This window comes from Scleropages formosus, chromosome 1 (genome assembly GCF_900964775.1).
Source record: "Scleropages formosus chromosome 1, fSclFor1.1, whole genome shotgun sequence".
NCBI lineage: Eukaryota > Metazoa > Chordata > Actinopteri > Osteoglossiformes > Osteoglossidae > Scleropages > Scleropages formosus.
Genome location: NC_041806.1, coordinates 20,092,807 through 20,111,030, shown reverse-complemented (window position 1 = coordinate 20,111,030; position 18,224 = coordinate 20,092,807). Strand labels below are relative to the sequence as shown.

At 45.0% G+C, this 18,224-nt stretch overlaps 1 protein-coding gene across 1 annotated transcript in view; it reads left to right on the top strand.

Moving 5' to 3' along the window:
* The first annotated feature begins 3,127 nt into the window (after window positions 1-3,127).
* The window catches only part of gabrb3 (gamma-aminobutyric acid type A receptor subunit beta3), a 56,544-nt gene continuing 41,447 nt past the window's right edge, over window positions 3,128-18,224 (top strand). The window contains exons 1-3 of the mRNA XM_018750163.2: window positions 3,128-3,204; window positions 3,354-3,445; window positions 3,595-3,662. Of these exons, the coding sequence (XP_018605679.1) occupies window positions 3,128-3,204; window positions 3,354-3,445; window positions 3,595-3,662 (237 nt within the window). The remainder of the gene's footprint in view (window positions 3,205-3,353; window positions 3,446-3,594; window positions 3,663-18,224) is intronic.

Sequence of the window (18,224 nt, the reverse complement as noted above, 5' to 3'; positions counted from 1 at the left end):
CCGAGTGTGGGTGGCTGTGGGTGTCTCCAGTACGTACATTTTCTGTGTATATTCACATTCGGCGTATTCTGAGGGAGCCGTGCTCGCCTGCTCTTGAAGGGTTTTTGCCCAAAGTTCCTGTAATAATATCCGGTTTCTGGGAGAGCATAAACTTCAGTTCAAATGTCCTCTCACCATCAAACATTTCTGGAAAGAGACATTTGAATACATCGCACATCCACATATTTTAATCCATTTGTCATGCAGCTTTGATTTAAAATAATTTGATATTATTTTAATGATGTGCACTAAAAATTGTGCAGTGGTGCAGTGGGTTGGACCGGGTCCTGCTCTCCCGTGGCTCTGGGGTTCGAGTCCTGCTTGGGGTGCCTTGCAACAGACTGGCGTCCCGTCCTGGGTGTGTCCCCTCCCCCTCCAGCCTTAAGCCTTGTGTTTTGCCGGGTTAGGCTCCAGCTCCCCGCAACCCCGAATGGGACAAGCGGTTCGGAAAATGTGTGTATGTGCGTGCACCGAAAATTTAAATGTTTCAGTTTGAAAATTCCAAGTGGATTAAGTAAGTGTTTTCTGTAGGCCCAAGTCTTATCTGAACAGCGTTCCACATGAAGTCAATAGAAAAACTGACATTTGATTTGTGTGTGTCATGCTCGCCAACCGGCAGAGAGGCGACGGACCCAATTGCAGGTGCACAGGTTTTATGCAAGGGACAGGTAAAAAACTCATCGTCAACGAGGAGTGAACATTGTTTTAGGGAGAATCCAAAGGGCGTAGTCAGGAAACAAGCCATGGGTCAGAGAAACTGGAGAGACGAAGGCACAAAGCAGACAGAAATGGGAACAGGGACACGGAGGAACTCGAGGGAGAAGCTCTGGCACTGCAGTAGGGGTAGGCTGGACTGAGGTTCCATGAGCCGCTGTGTTCGGTGCAGCCCTTTATAGCCCTGTTCCTTGATCAGCTGCAGGTGCCTCTGAGTTGTGTGGGAGTGAGAGAGTGACAGCGTGGAGACTCCAGTGAATTCTTGAATATCTGGACGCCTTTTTGGAAGTTATTAGAAAGTGCGATATGATCATACCTATGATAAATTGTAACCTTTTGACCCTGAGGCCTCGCACTATGTTTGTGGACATATTTACCGTCCGTGTGGTGTTTTGACCCTGTGCTGTACATATTAAAAAAAGAAGAGAACACAATGGAAAGCATATTTTATCTCAAATAAATCTGTGGGTTTTGCCATTATTATTCATTAAAGTTAGAAACAGATGCTATTCGGATTCCCTGGGGTCCTTGTAGTTTAAAGTTGACATGCCCCTGGCCGCGCGTCGCTAATGAAGGGAGCAGACCTGTGACCTTGCAGAACATGATTAAAGGATCCACCCCCCTATGGAACATCTGGATCGGGATGCACTCGTGGATCTCTGGCGCTGGACTGCACTGCGGTGCCAGGAAGTTGACCCGCCGCCCTGCTGTTCTCACCTCTTCTGGGCTGGCTGTAAATGCATCACGGGTGCCTGGAAGTGGAAGCTGATAGAGCAGGGTGGGGGGATGTGTTCCCTGCAGTCCGAGTCTGACACTCCATTCCTTCACACCGTGTCAATTTGACAATATAAAGAGTAAAGCAATGGCGCCTCTACAGGAAGTGGTCACCACTAAGGTCAGCGTTAGGACGGTTTCCTTTTTGTTATCTTTTTGGGGGGGATTATTTTTGGAAGACAGAGAGGGAAGAACAATCCATGTCCACTTTTTGAGGAAATGTACAAATTGGTGCCACCTTGTAAATGATATTGAACCACATACTAATGACCCATGTGTTTAGCAGGCAGTGTAGATACAGCCCAAGATGAAAGGCGCATCAGATTCTGCAGGGTAGGAACGAAGTGATCGGTGTTTGCAAATATGGCGCATGGTCACGAGTAAAGTTGATTTGTTGCGATTAGTCGATTAATTTCATCTTAAAAGAGTTTAAATCGGAACATTCCAGTACAGATGGAGTGTTTTGGTAGAGGGCCATGTTTGAACAAAGTCAAAGACACCAGCAGCAGAGATGAAGAGGATTAAGTTGAAAGAGTTACTTCTTGGTGGTCTGGGTCAGTGGGCATGGGTAGCGATAGTCACTAGAGATTAGCACTGGGTTTTGGGTCGCTACCCTTCTCTCTGGATATTTAAGAACATTGAAGACCTGCAGAAATGAATGAGAAGGTGACTTTACAATAACTAGCTCATACAGTGAAGCTGCAGCACCAGGGACAAGTAAGGGAGGGGGGGCACAGGGCTCTCTGACTGTCCTGCGCACACACATGGCATCACCGCTCTCCACCTTAGGTTAGGTTAACCCCAACCCTTACTAACCCAAGAAAGAAGCCAAACACAAAGTCCAAATATTTTTCTCCGATTGATTTATTATTATTATTATTATTATTATTATTATTATTATTATTATTATTAGACAGTGAATTGGTATTTTCATGCATTCGGGAAACCTTACCTCCCGCGCTGTGGCAAGAAGCGCAAGCGTGAGTCGGTCGAGCTCGTGCCGCGTCACGTGGGCACCCCTCGCAGCCTCGCGCTCCGCGTGCCAGTTTCCAACAAACTCAAGGGAACCTGCGTAGAGTCCACCCCCCCTTACCCCCCCACCCCAGCTGCCACATTCAAAGAGTGGCAGAGCAGAGCTGGTAGAGTGGGGGAAAACAGTGCAACAAGAGGCACCGCGGGGATCACGAAGGGCTGAAGCGCGCGCTCCGGTGGAACTGTACAGTGCAGCGGGAAGATGCTGTCACAGCTGTGTGCTGCGTATGAGTATTAAAACATAAGAATAACACATAGATCGAGAACAGTGGTGGATTGCTGAAGAGGAGGGGATGCGCGGTGGCGCGCAGCAGAGCCGAGAAGCCCGAGGTGAGAGGCGGACGCGCTGGCGCTCCCGATGACATGTGAGCTGTCGCTGTGTCTTCGTCTGCGGCCAAACATGCATCACATGGTGTCCGCGCGCAGGAGGGCACCCGCCGGGCCGGCCGCGCCAGCGCTCTCCCTCTGATCCGCCGCAGCCAGCTCTCCCACGCGCGTCCGCGGATGTAGCGCGCCGGCCACTCGGATCACCGTCCCGCACCGCGTCCCGCCGCGCGCACCTCCCGGAATGTGGCCGTCTCGCGCCAGACTGTTCGGTGTCATTTCAGCACCCGTTATTGTAGCAGTCATGTGCTGTGCACAGAGGTAAGTGTGTGTCCGAGAAGGGAGGACGGAGGACGCAGGACGGAGGAAGGGTGTGGGGTCCAGAGTGGCAGTAACCGTGTGTGTATGTGTGTGTGTGTGTGTGTGTGTGTGCGCGTGTGTGCGTGCGTGCGTTTGTCCTTCTCCTTCAGCGCCAATGAGCCCGGCAACATGTCTTTTGTCAAAGAGACAGTGGACAAACTCCTGAAAGGGTACGACATCCGCCTGAGACCAGACTTCGGAGGTGAGTGTGATCTCACACAGCTTGCCCTGCCCGTCACACCTGTCCCTCATGCTTTCATTGGTGAAACACTTGAACCTGCAAATGCTGTCACGCGTGTCCCTGTGCTGGCATGCTGTGAAAAGTGAACCCGTGGTGTGTGCATGTTCCAGGGCCCCCAGTGGCGGTTGGCATGAGTATAGACGTGGCCAGTATTGACATGGTTTCAGAAGTCAATATGGTAAGTGCAGCTCCTCTCTTCCATTTCATAAATTGCATTACACATCCATCCGTTGCATTATGCATCCGCACATGTCGCTATGGTAATGCGCCCTGTGTTTCCAAGGAGCTGAAGCCCTGTAGAAATCCTAACCTGCTGCAGGGATGCTGCTTAGGGGTGATGCTCTGAAGAGCTACATTGGCGGAGCGAGTGTGTGTGCGCTGAAATAATTGGATTCAGCTAATCCATGACATACAGGATCAGAACCCAGAAAGAAAAATGTTTCTTGGCTCTTTAACAGCTAGAAAAGTCGTGCGGCACAGGATCGGGCACTCAGACTACATTTGTGCACCCAGAGTATAAGAGGGTGTTTTTGACAGGAAGCATATGGCATTCAGGGGCTGTGTGTTGCTCACACCCTGCTATGCTGTGTGAACAGTTAGTGTGTTTAGTGGCACGACGGGCAGCGCACTGTACTTGTTGTGATGTATAGCCATAGAGTTTTGTGTTTATGATGTCAGTGAAATAGTCATAATCCTCTGAATATACATTTTGTAATCGATAACCATCATTTTCTTACCGCTGTTGATTGATAAACGCAGCTGAAGTTTGATTGGGGCCACGGTGCGCAGCGGGTTTGGCCGGGTCCTGCTCCCTGGCGGGTCTGGGGTTCGAGTCCTGCTTGGGGTGCCTTGTGATGGAGTGGCACCCCATCCTGGATGTGTCCCCTCCCCCTCCAGCCTTATGCCCTGTGTTAGGTTCCAGATTGCTGCAACCCTTCGCTTGGGACAAGCAGCTTCAGCAAGTGTGTGTGTGTGTGTGTGTGTGTGTGTGTGTGTGTGAGCTGAAGTTTGGCACTAAGTTAAGGAACTAAGGGTTGCTGTAGTGGCTCATGGTAAGGAGTAAACAATGAAATCACCCTGTTAGTTCAGTTTCTGTTGCGGAGGGTTTAAATGACTATTATTTGCTACGGAAAAAAATAGATTCTTGGGCAAAAAAGTTTCACCTAGAATTAATAAAAATATCAAAATAAAAGGTATTTTTTATGTGTGACAATGATAATGCCAATGTATTTTGGATACTGTATATTTGTAACGGGGGCGCGGGGGCGCGGTGACGCAGTGGGTTGGACTGAGTCCTGTTCTCCAGTGGGTCTGGGGTTCAAGTCCCGCTTGGGGTGCCTTGCGATGGACTGGTGTCCTGTCCTGGGTGTGTCCCCTCCCCCCCCCGGCCTTACGCCCTGTGTTGCTGGGTAGGCTTTGGTTCCCTGCGACCCCATATGGGACAAGCGGTTCAGAAAGTGTGTGTGTGTATATTTGTAGCAAAATGATTACTTCTATTTTTTTTTTTTTTGTTACAAAATGATTTCTTCTACCCCTCCACGAACCGCCACCTTACCGAGGTGGAGAGGTTTGAGTGCCTGAATGATCTCAGGAGCTATGTTGCCTGGGGCTATATGCCCCTGGTAGGGTCTCCCAAGGCAAACAGGTCCTGGGTGACAGACGAGACAAAGCACGGTTCAAAATCCCCTTATGACTATTAAATCAAGGATCTCGTTCACCCCGCCCGGTATGGGGTCACCGGGGCCTCACCCTGGAGCCAGGCCTGGGGGGGGGCTCGCATGCGAGCGCCTGGTGGCCAGGTCTATGCATGGGGCCTGGCTGGGCTTAGCCCGAAGCCATGATGTGGAGCTACTCTTCGGTGGGCTCACCACCTGCCGGAGAGGACATAAGGGGCTGGTGCGTTGTGATTGGGGCAGTGGTCGGGGCCGAGTGCCTGGCCGACCCAAACCTCGGGCGCCAACTCTGGCTTTTGGGACTTGGAATGTCACCTCACTGGCGGGGAAGGAGCCTGAGCTAGTGCAGGAGGTTGAGAGATACCGTCTAGATATAGTTGGGCTCACTTCCACTCACAGCTTGGGTTCTGGAACCACTCTTCTCGACCAAGGGTGGACTCTCCACTATTCTGGCGTTGCCCAGGGTGAGATGCCGCGGGCTCTTGTGGGCTTATTAATAGCCCCCCAGTTCAGCCGCCATGTGTTGGAGTCTACCCCGGTGAACGAGAGGGTCGTCTCCCTACGCCTTTGGGTCAGAGAACGGTCTCTCACTGTCGTTTGTGCTTATGCGCCTAGCGGCAGTGTAGAGTACCCGGCCTTTTTAGAGTCCCTGGGGGGTGTGCTGGAAAGCGCTCCCACTGGGGACTCTGTCGTTCTACTGGGTGACTTTAACGCCCACGTGGGCAGCGACAGTGATACCTGGAGGGGCGTGATTGGGAGGAACGGCCTCCCTGATCTGAACCCGAGTGGTGAGTTGTTATTGGATTTCTGTGCTAGTCACGGTTTGTCCATAACAAACACCATGTTCATGCATGAGAGTGTCCATCAGTGCACTTGGCACCAGGACACCCTAGGTCGGAGGTCGATGATCGACTTTGTAGTCGTTTCTTCTGATCTTCAGCCATATGTCTTGGACACTCGGGTGAAGAGAGGGACTGAGCTGTCAACTGATCACCACCTGGTGGTGAGTTGGATTCGATGGTGGGGGAAAAAGCTGGACAGACCTGGCAGGCCCAAACACATAGTGAGGGTCTGTTGGGAACGTTTGGCGGAGGCCCCTGTCAGAGAGGTCTTCAACTCCCACCTCCGACAGAGCTTCAACCAGGTCCCGAGGGAGACTGGGGGCATTGAGTCCGAATGGACTATGTTCCACACCTCCATTGTCGGGGCGGTGGTTCGGAGCTGCGGCCATAAAGTCTCCGGTGCCTGTCGCGGCGGCAATCCCCGAACACGGTGGTGGACACCGGAGGTAAGGGATGCCGTCAAGCTGAAGAAGGAGTTCTATCGGGCCTGGCTGGCTCATGGGACTCCTGAAGAAGCTGACGGGTACCGGCGGGCCAGACGGAGCGCGGCTCTGGCAGTCGCCGCGGCAAAAACTCGGGCCTGGGAGGAGTTTGGTGAGGCCATGGAGGAAGACTTTCGGTCGGCCTCAAAGAGATTCTGGCAAACCGTCCGTCGACTCAGAGGTGGGAAGCAGTGTTCCGCCAACACTGTTTACAGTGGAAGTGGTGCGCTGCTGACCTCCACTGAGGATGTCCTCGGGCAGTGGAAGGAGTACTTTGAGGATCTCCTCAATCCCTCCGACACGCCTTCCGTAGAGGAAGCTGAGGCCGGGGACTCGGAGGGGGACTCGTCCATTACCCTGGCTGAAGTTGCTGAGGTAGTCAAAAAACTCCTCGGTGGCAAGGCTCTGGGCGTGGATGAGATCCGCCCCGAGTTTCTCAAGTCTCTGGATGTTGTGGGGCTGTTTTGGCTGACACGCCTCTGCAGCATCGCGTGGAGTTCGGGGACGGTGCCTCTGGACTGGCAGACCGGGGTGGTGGTCCCTCTTTTTAAGAAGGGGGACAGGAGATTGTGTTCCAACTATAGGGGGATCACACTCCTTAGCCTCCCTGGGAAAGTCTATGCCGGGGTACTGGAGAGGAGAATCTGACCGATAGTCGAATCTCGGATACAGGAGGAGCAATGCGGTTTTCGCCCTGGCCGTGGAACACTGGACCAGCTCTATACCCTCACTAGGGTGTTGGAGGGTTCATGGGAGTTTGCCCAACCAGTCCATATGTGTTTTGTAGACCTGGAGAAGGCATTCGACCGTGTCCCTCGTGGCATCCTGTGGGGGGTACTTCGGGATCATGGGGTTCAGGGCTCGTTGCTACGGGCTGTTCATTCCCTGTATGACCGGAGCAGGAGCTTGGTTCGCATTGCCGGCAGTAAGTCAGACCTGTTCCCGGTGCATGTTGGACTCTGCCAGGGCTGCCCTTTGTCACCGATTCTGTTCATTATCTTTATGGACAAAATTTCTAGGCACAGCCAGGGAACGGAGGGTGTCTGTTTTGGTGGCTGCAGGATCTCGTCTCTGCTTTTTGCGGACGATGTGGTCCTGTTGGCTTCATCGAATCAAGACTTACAGCGTGCACTGGAGAGGTTTGCAGCCGAGTGCGAAGTGGCGGGAATGAGAATCAGCACCTCCAAATCCGAGACCATGGTCCTCAGTCGGAAAAAGGTGGATTGCCCCCTCCGGGTTAGGGGGGAGCTCCTCCCTCAAGTGGAGGAGTTTAAGTATCTCGGGGTCTTGTTCACGTGTGAGGGAAAAATGGAGCGGCAGGTTGACAGACGGATCGGTGCGGCGTCCACAGTAATGTGGTCATTGTACCGGTCTGTTGTGGTGAAGAAGGAGCTGAGTCATAAGGCGAAGCTCTCAATTTACCGGTCGATCTACGTTCCTACCCTCGTCTATGGTCATGAACTCTGGATCATGACCGAAAGAATGAGATCGCGGATACAAGCGGCAGAAATGAGTTTCCTCCGCAGAGTGGCTGGGCGCACCCTTAGGGATAGGGTGAGGAGCTCAGTCACCCGGGAGGAGCTCGGAGTAGAGCCGCTGCTCCTCCGCATCGAGAGGAGCCAGTTGAGGTGGCTCGGGTATCTGTTCCAGATGCCTCCTGGACGCCTCCCTGGGGAGGTGTTCCGGGCTTGTCCCACTGGGAGGAGGCCTCGGGGCAGACCCAGGACACGTTGGAGAGACTATGTCTCCCGGCTGGCCTGGGAACGCCTTGGGGTTCCCCCAGAGGAGCTGGAGGAGGTTTGCGGGGAGAGGGAAGTCTGGGGGGCTCTGCTTAGACTACTGCCCCTGCGACCCGGTCCTGGATAAGCGGAGGAAGATAGATGGATGGTTGGATGATTACTTCTACTTACGATTACTAAATGATTACTTATGAGCTTTCAGTGTTATATTTTTATTCATCCATCTTGTGTCAATTACTGCTTGTCCAATCCAGGGTTTTGAACGTCCAGAGTCTGGATCTGTGATATTTTGATGATTTGGCTCACGGATATTAATGATGTGAAAGGAATGAAGTTCACAAAATCACTGCCTATGTCTTTCACCCTGCAAAGCACACAGACACCACACTATTCGAGGTGCTGCGTCGCATTCATGTTATTAAAGCCATTTATATGATTTAAATAATGGAGTTAATAGTTACCTGTTTACATTTTATTTCAATAAGCAGTCAAAGAACACAGGTTCGACTCCTGTTGTAGTAGCCTTGATCAAGGTATCTGCAATGAACTGCTCCAGCAAAAAAATGGCTTTGTGTAAATGGGTAAATGACTGTAAGTAGCTAAACATGTAAGTTGCTTTGGGGAAAAGTGTCTGTTAAACAAAGTAATAATAATTATCACATTGGAATTCTTATTTTAGTTGCCATATAGATTCCCCTTAATTAGTGCTTGTGAGCGACTGAGATTGTTAGTGTGCTAGTAAGTATGAAGTAGGCAGTATGGACTGCGGTAGGTGTATACAGGTGGATCATTTTTCTCAGAGCAACTGAGGGTAAATACCATGCTCCTCAAAACAATATTTGTCCTTAACCGCTGCTTATATTCGAAAAGAGAGTCCAATCAGCCCCATGCAAACTCTGCTTATACAGATGCTCCTTGACTAACGATGGGGTTACGTTCCGATACACCCATCGTTAGTGGAAAAATCGTAAGTGGAAAAAGAATACAGTACCGCACCTACCAAACATCATAGCCTAGCCTGGCCTACCTTAAACATGCTCAGAGCACTTACCATAGCCTACCGCTGGTCAAATTTAAGTTGGAGACACACATGGGCGTTAAGTAGACATGATGGGATGCGAAAGGACAAAATAAAAAAATGCTTTCAGCACACTATCAGTTGTTTACACTTGCGGTTGTTTACACTCGTTGGCGTGATCGCTGCAGGGATCGAGAGTGTGGTTGAGTGGATCCTGCGGCTCACTGCCATTGCCCAGCATCGGGAGAGAGTATCGTACTGCATATCGCAAGCACGGCAACAGATTGAAATTCAAAATTTTAAGTACGGATTCTACCGAATGCGTATCGCTATCGTACCATCATAACTTCGAAAAATCATAAGTCGAACCATCATAAGTAGAGGAGCATCTGTACTCTACAACTGTACTTGTCCACTTGTTGTTTCTAGGGTACGTATGTACAGGTTATTATGTCAAATGTAGCCCAAGTAGCCACAGTGACACCACTGAAGGACGATAAACTTTGGGGTTTGCTACACCAAGTGCGTACCTCTGTTTCACAATGGCCGATGAAAGCTATTGCACAGAAAAAACCCTTTGTGGAAGTAAAAGGACTGTGTAACTGGGCACAAGTGCTGCTGTTGTACTGCGTAATAAGCCCTTTGTATGAAGAAAGGGTTTATATTATTACAAGCTGATGTAGTGGTTTTTCATTGTGCGGGACCTATTATATAAGGGCTGAGTGTGTACTGTTTGGTTTCTGTCCATGGTCCTGAATTGTCGCAAACTGGGTGACACGATGTTCTGGTTCAGCTGTCCGTGTGCAGTGCTGTATGTGCATAAGGTCATATGTCTTGTTTCACTCTGTTCTGCATAGCTGATTGATCACTTTGTTTTAACTGGTTTCTCACATGTGTTAGATGTTGTTTAAGATGTACAGGTAAAGATGCTGGTTGCGTGTGCATGTGCTTGTGTGTGTGTGTGGTGAGGGAGGAGAGCTGGGTTACACTTCTGCTGTGGTCATTTCAGAGTAACGCTTATTTATTTCTGGAGAATCCTTTCATTTCTATGCAGGCAGCATTGTCACACTTTCACCACAGTATAAAATTAAGAATCGGTTTGTCCTCTCTCTGTATCACAGTAACGGAATGCATTATGTAAAAATAATAAACAGAAACATAACTGATATCATTTCCAGGACCAAAGAAAACTTGTTCTGCATCCTATAAATTTGTGAGAGGTGTATGTAGAAATTAGAGGGCAAAAATGGGCTCAAGTAGATTTATGCAAATTAGATCTGGATGTTAAAGGGCCAGAATAAAACTGTGGTAATAGTGATTTAAAAGATTCAGTTCACATTATTTGGAGGATGTGGAATTTTCTTATTTATTTACCTATTTTTTTGTTTATTTATGTGGAAATTAAGGCTTAAGTTTTAAAGCAGCTAATCAATCTTCCATCACCCCATAATTCATTTGTAGATATACTGCTTTTATACTGCACAATATTCAATTAAGAGACTTTTTCATTTTATTTGTGTGTGAATCGGATGTGTAAGGCACCACAGCATTGATCAGTTCGCATTTCACAATAGACTTTTAGATTACAGAATAGATGTTCTATATTATAGTGTCTTGGGATTACAGGAACTGTGATGAAGAAATAGTTATGTATTATATCCATAATAGACAGTGCCAATGTAATGGATTTGTTACAGAGGTGAGCTGCTGTAACACTGTCATGGTGAGGTAGAAGCCAGTCCATGTCAGAGGATCGCAAATAAGCGCTGCCCTGTAAATCATCACGGCCTTAACACAAGCGTTTGATGCTGTACGTTGTTTTAACCTGCTGTACGTTACAGGCACTGGCTGTGCTGCTCACTGGAATACTAATGTGATTCCTTCAAAGGCTCTTATGATCTCACTGTCAGCTGCTCCGTTGGAGAAATAACATCCAGGTTGAAAAATTAACAGTCTGCTGCTACATGGCTGCTTTTGCGTGACACCTGGTGATACGATGTACTTGGCTGACATCGTACTCCACAACACGTGTGGCCTTTTGTATTGACGACCATATGGATGAGGCTGGAATTTGCTGCAAGCTAGTTAAATGATAACTGACATGCAACACTAGTCGCTATGTGGAAAAATACATAATGGCTTGCCATTTTGGAATATTTACACTTTATGGTAAGTTAGGGTATGTCTGTGAGCCTATGGAGTTGCTCAGCCTTTGTGTGCAGTGCTTCAGGTGATGGAACAGTATAAAAATATACATTATACATAATATCAAAAATGCATCATGCCAGTGTAAACATAAGATATGTTCATGCTTTATAATGCAAAGTGACAACTTTTGCATTATAGTATTACATTATATTCATGTCGGGGCATTTTAAATAGTTTTATTTAGATATTCAGTGTGGATCACAGACACTCTCATCCCTAGGTATATGATATTTGACAATTTTTGTGATTTAAAAAGACATTCTTTAAAACGCATAGTGCCTAAGGGCTTGTTTTTTGGAAAGATGTGGAGCGTAGTGTTGGACTGAAATCATGCTGCTGAAAATGATGCACAGCTGAAAATCATTTTTATACCAGGAATTGGCTACATCTGTTTCTGGAAAACTGTCCCTAAATAGAGGGAGGCAGCTGACAGTGATAGTGAGTAGCACTGCTGTCTTTGGCTCCAAAGGTTACAGGTTCAAATCTTGCATACTGCTGTAAAACCCTTGAGCAAGGCACTTACCCTGAATTGCACCAGGAAAAATTACCCGCTAGTATAAGTGGGTAATTACACTGAGAAAATAGTTTGTTGGATTTACTCAAATGAATTATGGACACTGGTTCCACATAATTAGTTTGGGTTTACAGTATCCTACATATTCACATGGTTTCAATATAATAATTTTATGTTAATCAGATGTATTTTAATAAAATGTACATTCTCTAATTAAGTTATCCTAACATAATTCAGTCCTGTTTACTTGACATCATTCTTTTATATTCAGATACATGTTTGAACCATGTTATTTTTATGTAATCTAATCACATCGTTACATCATTATCTTTGTTTAGTTTTAATGGTTTATGTCGTTACTCAATATGTTCCATTTTATTTTCAATAAAGCAAACAGATTTAGATTTAAAGGCTTTATTTCATTAAGTGATCCATCTGTCCTTTAATATGAACAATACTCTAAATGCATTGCAATGTGAAATACAGAGATTTGCTCTTAAAGGATCATGCCTATCAAAACAGTTTAAATTACATCTCTTTAACAGGTCAATTGGCAACAGTGTGACTTAAAAGCAACTTGTATCTGAAAATATGTAAAAAATGTGCTGATGTACACACACACACACACACACACACACACACACACACACACACACACAACCATTTTACAGCTTGACATATTAACTATTCTGTCATGAAGGCCACAAACATCATAAGAAACATTTTGTGAACAAGACCATAAGCAACATAAGTTACCTTACATTTTTGCATAAACATTAAACTGCATGTCTCTATAAACAAACAGAATATAACAGTAGGGCTGTCACTATCGATTATTTTGGTAATCGAGTAATCAGACAATTTTGGTGAGTACTCGAGTAATTGTTTTTTATTCACAATAAATATAGAGTCAAGTGAACAATAACATATCATGCTTTGCATTTCAAAATTGAAAATAAAGCCATGGTTAATTTTTTGTAAGGGTTATAATTCCTTGATTTGTGTGATTAGTAACCAAACATGCTACCCCAAGCGGGAGTTTATGAGTTACGAAATCACAATGAAAAGTAATGTGAACATTTTGAAACATGGATATATTCACGCCTTAACTTCACATTTCGTCAGAGTTTATCATCGTCTACATTCCATTAAATTGTGCTCTCTGACAGGTGTTTAAGTGGTGAAACTCTTTATAATGCAAATATATCATACATATATCATGTTCGGTCTTGTGTTTAAAACGGCATGCAAATTAAGAGTATTCAAAATAAATAAAGCTAGTAGTGAACTTACCGTGCTGGCGGAGCATCTGTTACACCTGGATGTCGCCTTTTCAGGTGCTGTAGCATTGCAGATGTGCTGTTATTGTATTTAAGTTGGTTTTTGCACAGACTTCAGACAACTATGTTATTCTTTTCTTCTAATGTGAAGTGTTCCCACACCGTTGGCATTTTTTGCCGTTTTTTTGCACGGACCCTCATCTGTGCACCACTGCCTTTCCGCCATTTTTCCGAGTACTCGACACGGCAAATTGTACTCGAGGATTTTTTTTTTTTTAAACTGGGTACTTGAAATTAATCAAGTAATCATGACAGCCCTACCTAACAGCACTAATAATTTTACTTAATAAAATAACTTTGTCCTCTCAGATTCTTCTATACAACCTGAAACCTCAAAAGTGTACCACAAGTTTGTGGGGAACTTCAGGTTGAGAGCAGTAAATGAGACCAAGCAACATTGCAGTTGCAAAAAGCCACATTCTTCTTGAGGTCCTGAAGCTCAATCGCACCCTCAAAGAAAAAGAGAGCATCAATTAGTCATGAATACCATGAACAACAATAAATAAGTTTAACTATACAGTATACTATTTGCATCGCAGTTACATTAACTTGTGTCAGTACTGACACAGTGAAGCAAGTGAAGTCTAGCTACAGGCAGGGTGGGTGTAACTCAATGGAAGCTCTTAGGTGTGCTCATTACTTTGACAGAGGTGGAAACGTGCGGCGCAATTAAATGAGCTGTTTACCCATATTACCTACATATAATTCATATAATAAAATGTATAAACCACTTGCTGGTTTGGTAGTGCATACAGGCCAATAAAAAAAAGTTTTAGAGCAGTGCCAGTGGTCTTCAGTATTCAAGATCATTGTGTTGTGACATTTTAAAATTTCACCAGCGACCAGGACAATCTCAAAACCGCTCTCATAAATTTTTAGATTCGATTGAATATTTAATAAACCACGACTCGTACGATGTAATTAGTAATATTTATTACAACAATATTCCCGCGTTGGCAATCATGAGCAAGCTATCCGATCATGGCGACGACACTCAGAGAAACTAATCTGTAAACGGTCAACATGAATTAAAAAAGTGGTTTTCTTAAAACACAATTTATTGTATTTAACGTTAGGTAGGCAGCTATCAGAATACTATCAGATTTTTTATTGCAATTCTTACCTTCTACTGCATTTCCACGTCCCCTCAGCTCAGGCGTCGCGCTCCAGATCAACGGTCGGGCTTTGCGAAGCGCACGCGCGCTCGCTCACTTTGAAGTTACTCCCGCGCAAACGAAGAAAGAAAAAAAATAACTCGCAGAAGGCAGAAACAAAAATATGTGAGGAATAAACTTGATATGTATTGACGACAAGCTAAATACATGCGCACCGTTTCAACAAAGGTCCATCTAATTTTTTTTTTTTTCCCCATAGGAATGAAGCTGTGATAAACCTAAGTGGAAACACGCATTCGCAAAGTGCCGACTTGGAACATACTGAAGCCAACATTTTGATTTTCTGTCTTGTTTTTATCATCTCGAATAAGGTTTTCTCCTTTTTTTCGAGAAAACAAGACAGAAAAAACTTGTATCCCTATGTCATCCGCATAACATTAATTATATTTATTATTAATTACGTGTCATTCATATATATTTAATAAAGTGATAGAATGTTAAACTATAATAAATTATAACTAAATATAATACAATATAATATAAAAATAGATACATATTTTTAATAGAGCCTCCCTTTATCAGTTCAGTTTCAACAACACACTGTCCCAACAAATATTATTCACATAGTCCCAATACAACTGGATTAAGTAAACGCAGATGGATTGTACACAATGAAATTAAGTTGAGACAAAATGCAAAATAAGTGTGTTGCATTAACTAATTTTAATTAAGTAAATTGAACAAGCAGTAAAAATCATGTTGAGTGAACACCGGCATCTGTTAGAAATCTAAATAGATTGGAACAATTTATTGCAGCGTGATCATAACACTTCTTGATGACTTTGTTGAATTTCGCTTGGACTTTATGCAGTCTTATATTCTCATCTCAAACATACATGTGTTAAGTTTAGGGTAAATGTATGGGAGGTGTGGTGGCGCAGTGGGTTTGACCGGGTCTTGTTATCGGGTGGGTTGGGGTTCAAGTTCTGGTGGTGGTGTCTTGTGATGGACTGGCATCCCATCCTAGGTGTGTCCCCTGCAGGTCAGGCTGCAGCTCCCCACAACCCCCTATAGGAGAAGCAGTTTCAGACTCTGTAGATGTCTTGTTTTAGTATTTTCAGAAGAGCTACTTTCCATTTTTTCAGTGTACAAACAGTCATTCGAACACCGGCACACAGCGAGACGCCACTCCCGCGACGACCATTGTCGCGACTATCACAACAACTCCCACAATGACCGCTGTCGCACACTGACTTTATATCATGTTTTGGATTTCATGTCACAAGGGAAGAGTTTGGCCTGGTAATGCAGGCTATTCCTAATGGTTCTGTGACTCTGCTTGGAGGTGTCTCTTACCCTGCTGTTGTTTCTGTAGTGAACCCAGTTGATACACCATGTGGAAGGATCTGTTTTTCGCAGTCTCTCAGAAATAATAACAGAGCGGTTCGGTCTTTGTTTCGGAATGAAGTTGCCACCTTACCTTATGTCGCTGCTTATTGGAACTCCTTGGTTGACAAGGTCCCATGGGAGAAAGTTTGGCTGTTGACTCACAAATATTTCTTAACCAACAAGTTTAGGGAAATCTCTTTCAGGATACACAAATTCTATCCTGTCAAGCATTTTCTTAGAAAATTCAAGGATGGGATTGATGTAAATTGTTCTTTTTGTGGCCTTCGCCCAGAGACGGTGCCTCACCTCTTTTGGCACTGCCGTTATACCAAACAGCTATGGAGAGATGTCTCAGAATTTATTATTGATAAATTGTGTAAGGATTTTGCTTTGTATTATGAATGTGTACTGTTTGGGTTCTTCCGTTTTGATAAGCACACAGAGAAACAGGCTTATATCATTAATTTATTAATCATTTTGGCTAAATATCATATACACAGGTCAAAATTTCCTAATAAAAAGCCTATATTTTCTGTTTTTCTTAAAGAAGTTAAGCAGTACATTGACACTATCAAGGAATGTGATAATAATAAGAAGGCTATTAAGACTGTTTCTTATTGTGATATTTTTAAGGTCTTGATGTAATATTTGGTTATTTCCGTTTTTTTTTTTTTTTTTGAAAAAAAATTCCTCCTGGCTAGGTTGACTGTTCTGAATTAATGTTCTGGTATTGTGTGTGATTTGTTTAATAATAATAATAATAATAATAATAATAATAATAATAATGATAATAATAAAAAAAAAGACCGCTGTCGCTACTACTGCGATCGTGACTACTGTCGTGGCTATCGCGGCCACTATCGCGACTATCGCGATCGCAATTACTGTCGCGGCCGTCGTCGCGACTATCGCTATCGCGGCCACTATCGCGACTACTGTCCCGGCTATTGCGGCCACTGTCGCGACTATCGCGATCGACTGCCGGGACTATCACGATCGCGATCAACTGTCGCGACTATCACACGACCGTTGCGACACTGTCACGATTTTCAGTACAACTCCTTTCCATTTTTTTTCAGTGTATTTGTAAGTAGCTTAAAACTGTAAGTTGCCTCGGGGAAAAGAACTAGATAAATGTAAACATAGTTAAATTTATGCAATAACAGCAGCAGTGTTCTTTTGGCTGGAGTTCAGAAGCTAATAGTTAGATCTGAGCTTTAATATGATGGGTAGATAAATACAGATTGAACTGCCCCGATTTTGTCCATGCAGAGTGTAGAAACCTGAACGGACTGCATCTGGAAATATCTTCACATCGGTGGTGTTAATTTTCAATCAGTGGTGCCTGTCATCTGATTTGTGTTAGTATCAGTTTATTCCTGTGTAAATAACTGACTGTCATGGAGACAGCTGAGCTTTAAGAAAGGCGTTAACCTGGGATACCTGCATAGGGGTCTGAGCACTGTGTTGGACAGCCACTTCATGCTGAAGTTATAAAAAGGAGGTCTTGCTGTGATATAGGCCTGTTCGTGTTTTGCGGAGAGTTTATTCAGTGCAGTATTGTCTAGAGGACACACTGATTTATTGGTGGAAGCATATGGCCAAGCAGCCTTTTCGCCGCCTGGCACTTCTAGTTTCTCTTCTCCGGGGAGAATGCCTGTCTTCTGAGACCCTGACTTCCTGAGCGTCTCAAAACAAGAAGGTTGAGTCTTGGAGCTTTACGTTCGACTGCACTTGAGTGGACTGCCTCTTCCGGAGATCGAACCTGGGGTACATTTGCCGCAGGAGCTGCACAGGCTATTTGGCAGAACCCCCTGTGAACTGCAGTCAGAGGCATGAAGGAATTTTACATAGGTTTCCATCTTTTTCACACAATCCTGCTTGGATTGCCAATTATTTATTTCTGTGAATTATTTTTATCTGGGCAAATTACACCTCTATGCTTTCTTTTAGCACCAGCAAACTTTAGTAACCAGCAGACTTGTTGATTTCATTAATTTTGAATAAGGTTAATTTTTTATTTTCTGACCAGAACCTAGTCTGATGACACAGCTGCTATAGTTGTTAGAGATACGGACTTTGGTCTCAAATGACTCAGGTTTGAATCTCCGCTCCCTGAATTGATTCAGTAAAAGTTGCCCAGCTGTAGAAATGGTTAAGTCACTGTGATTTTAAGTAGCTTAGTATTTTGCGTAGCTTTGGAGAGAAAACATCAAAAAAATGAATAAATATGATGTAAAATGTTCAGTGAGAAGGTAACAAAACCTGAGTTTCATCATTCAAGAGTCTTGTGAGGTGAGCTGTTCCGTGGCCTCTGGAAGTCCCATACAGGAATAAGGGATCCAGAGGTCCCTAAGGAATGCGAACGCATATCAAGCAATGTCTTCATAAGAGGCAGCTTTCATTGCCTCATGTTTGCA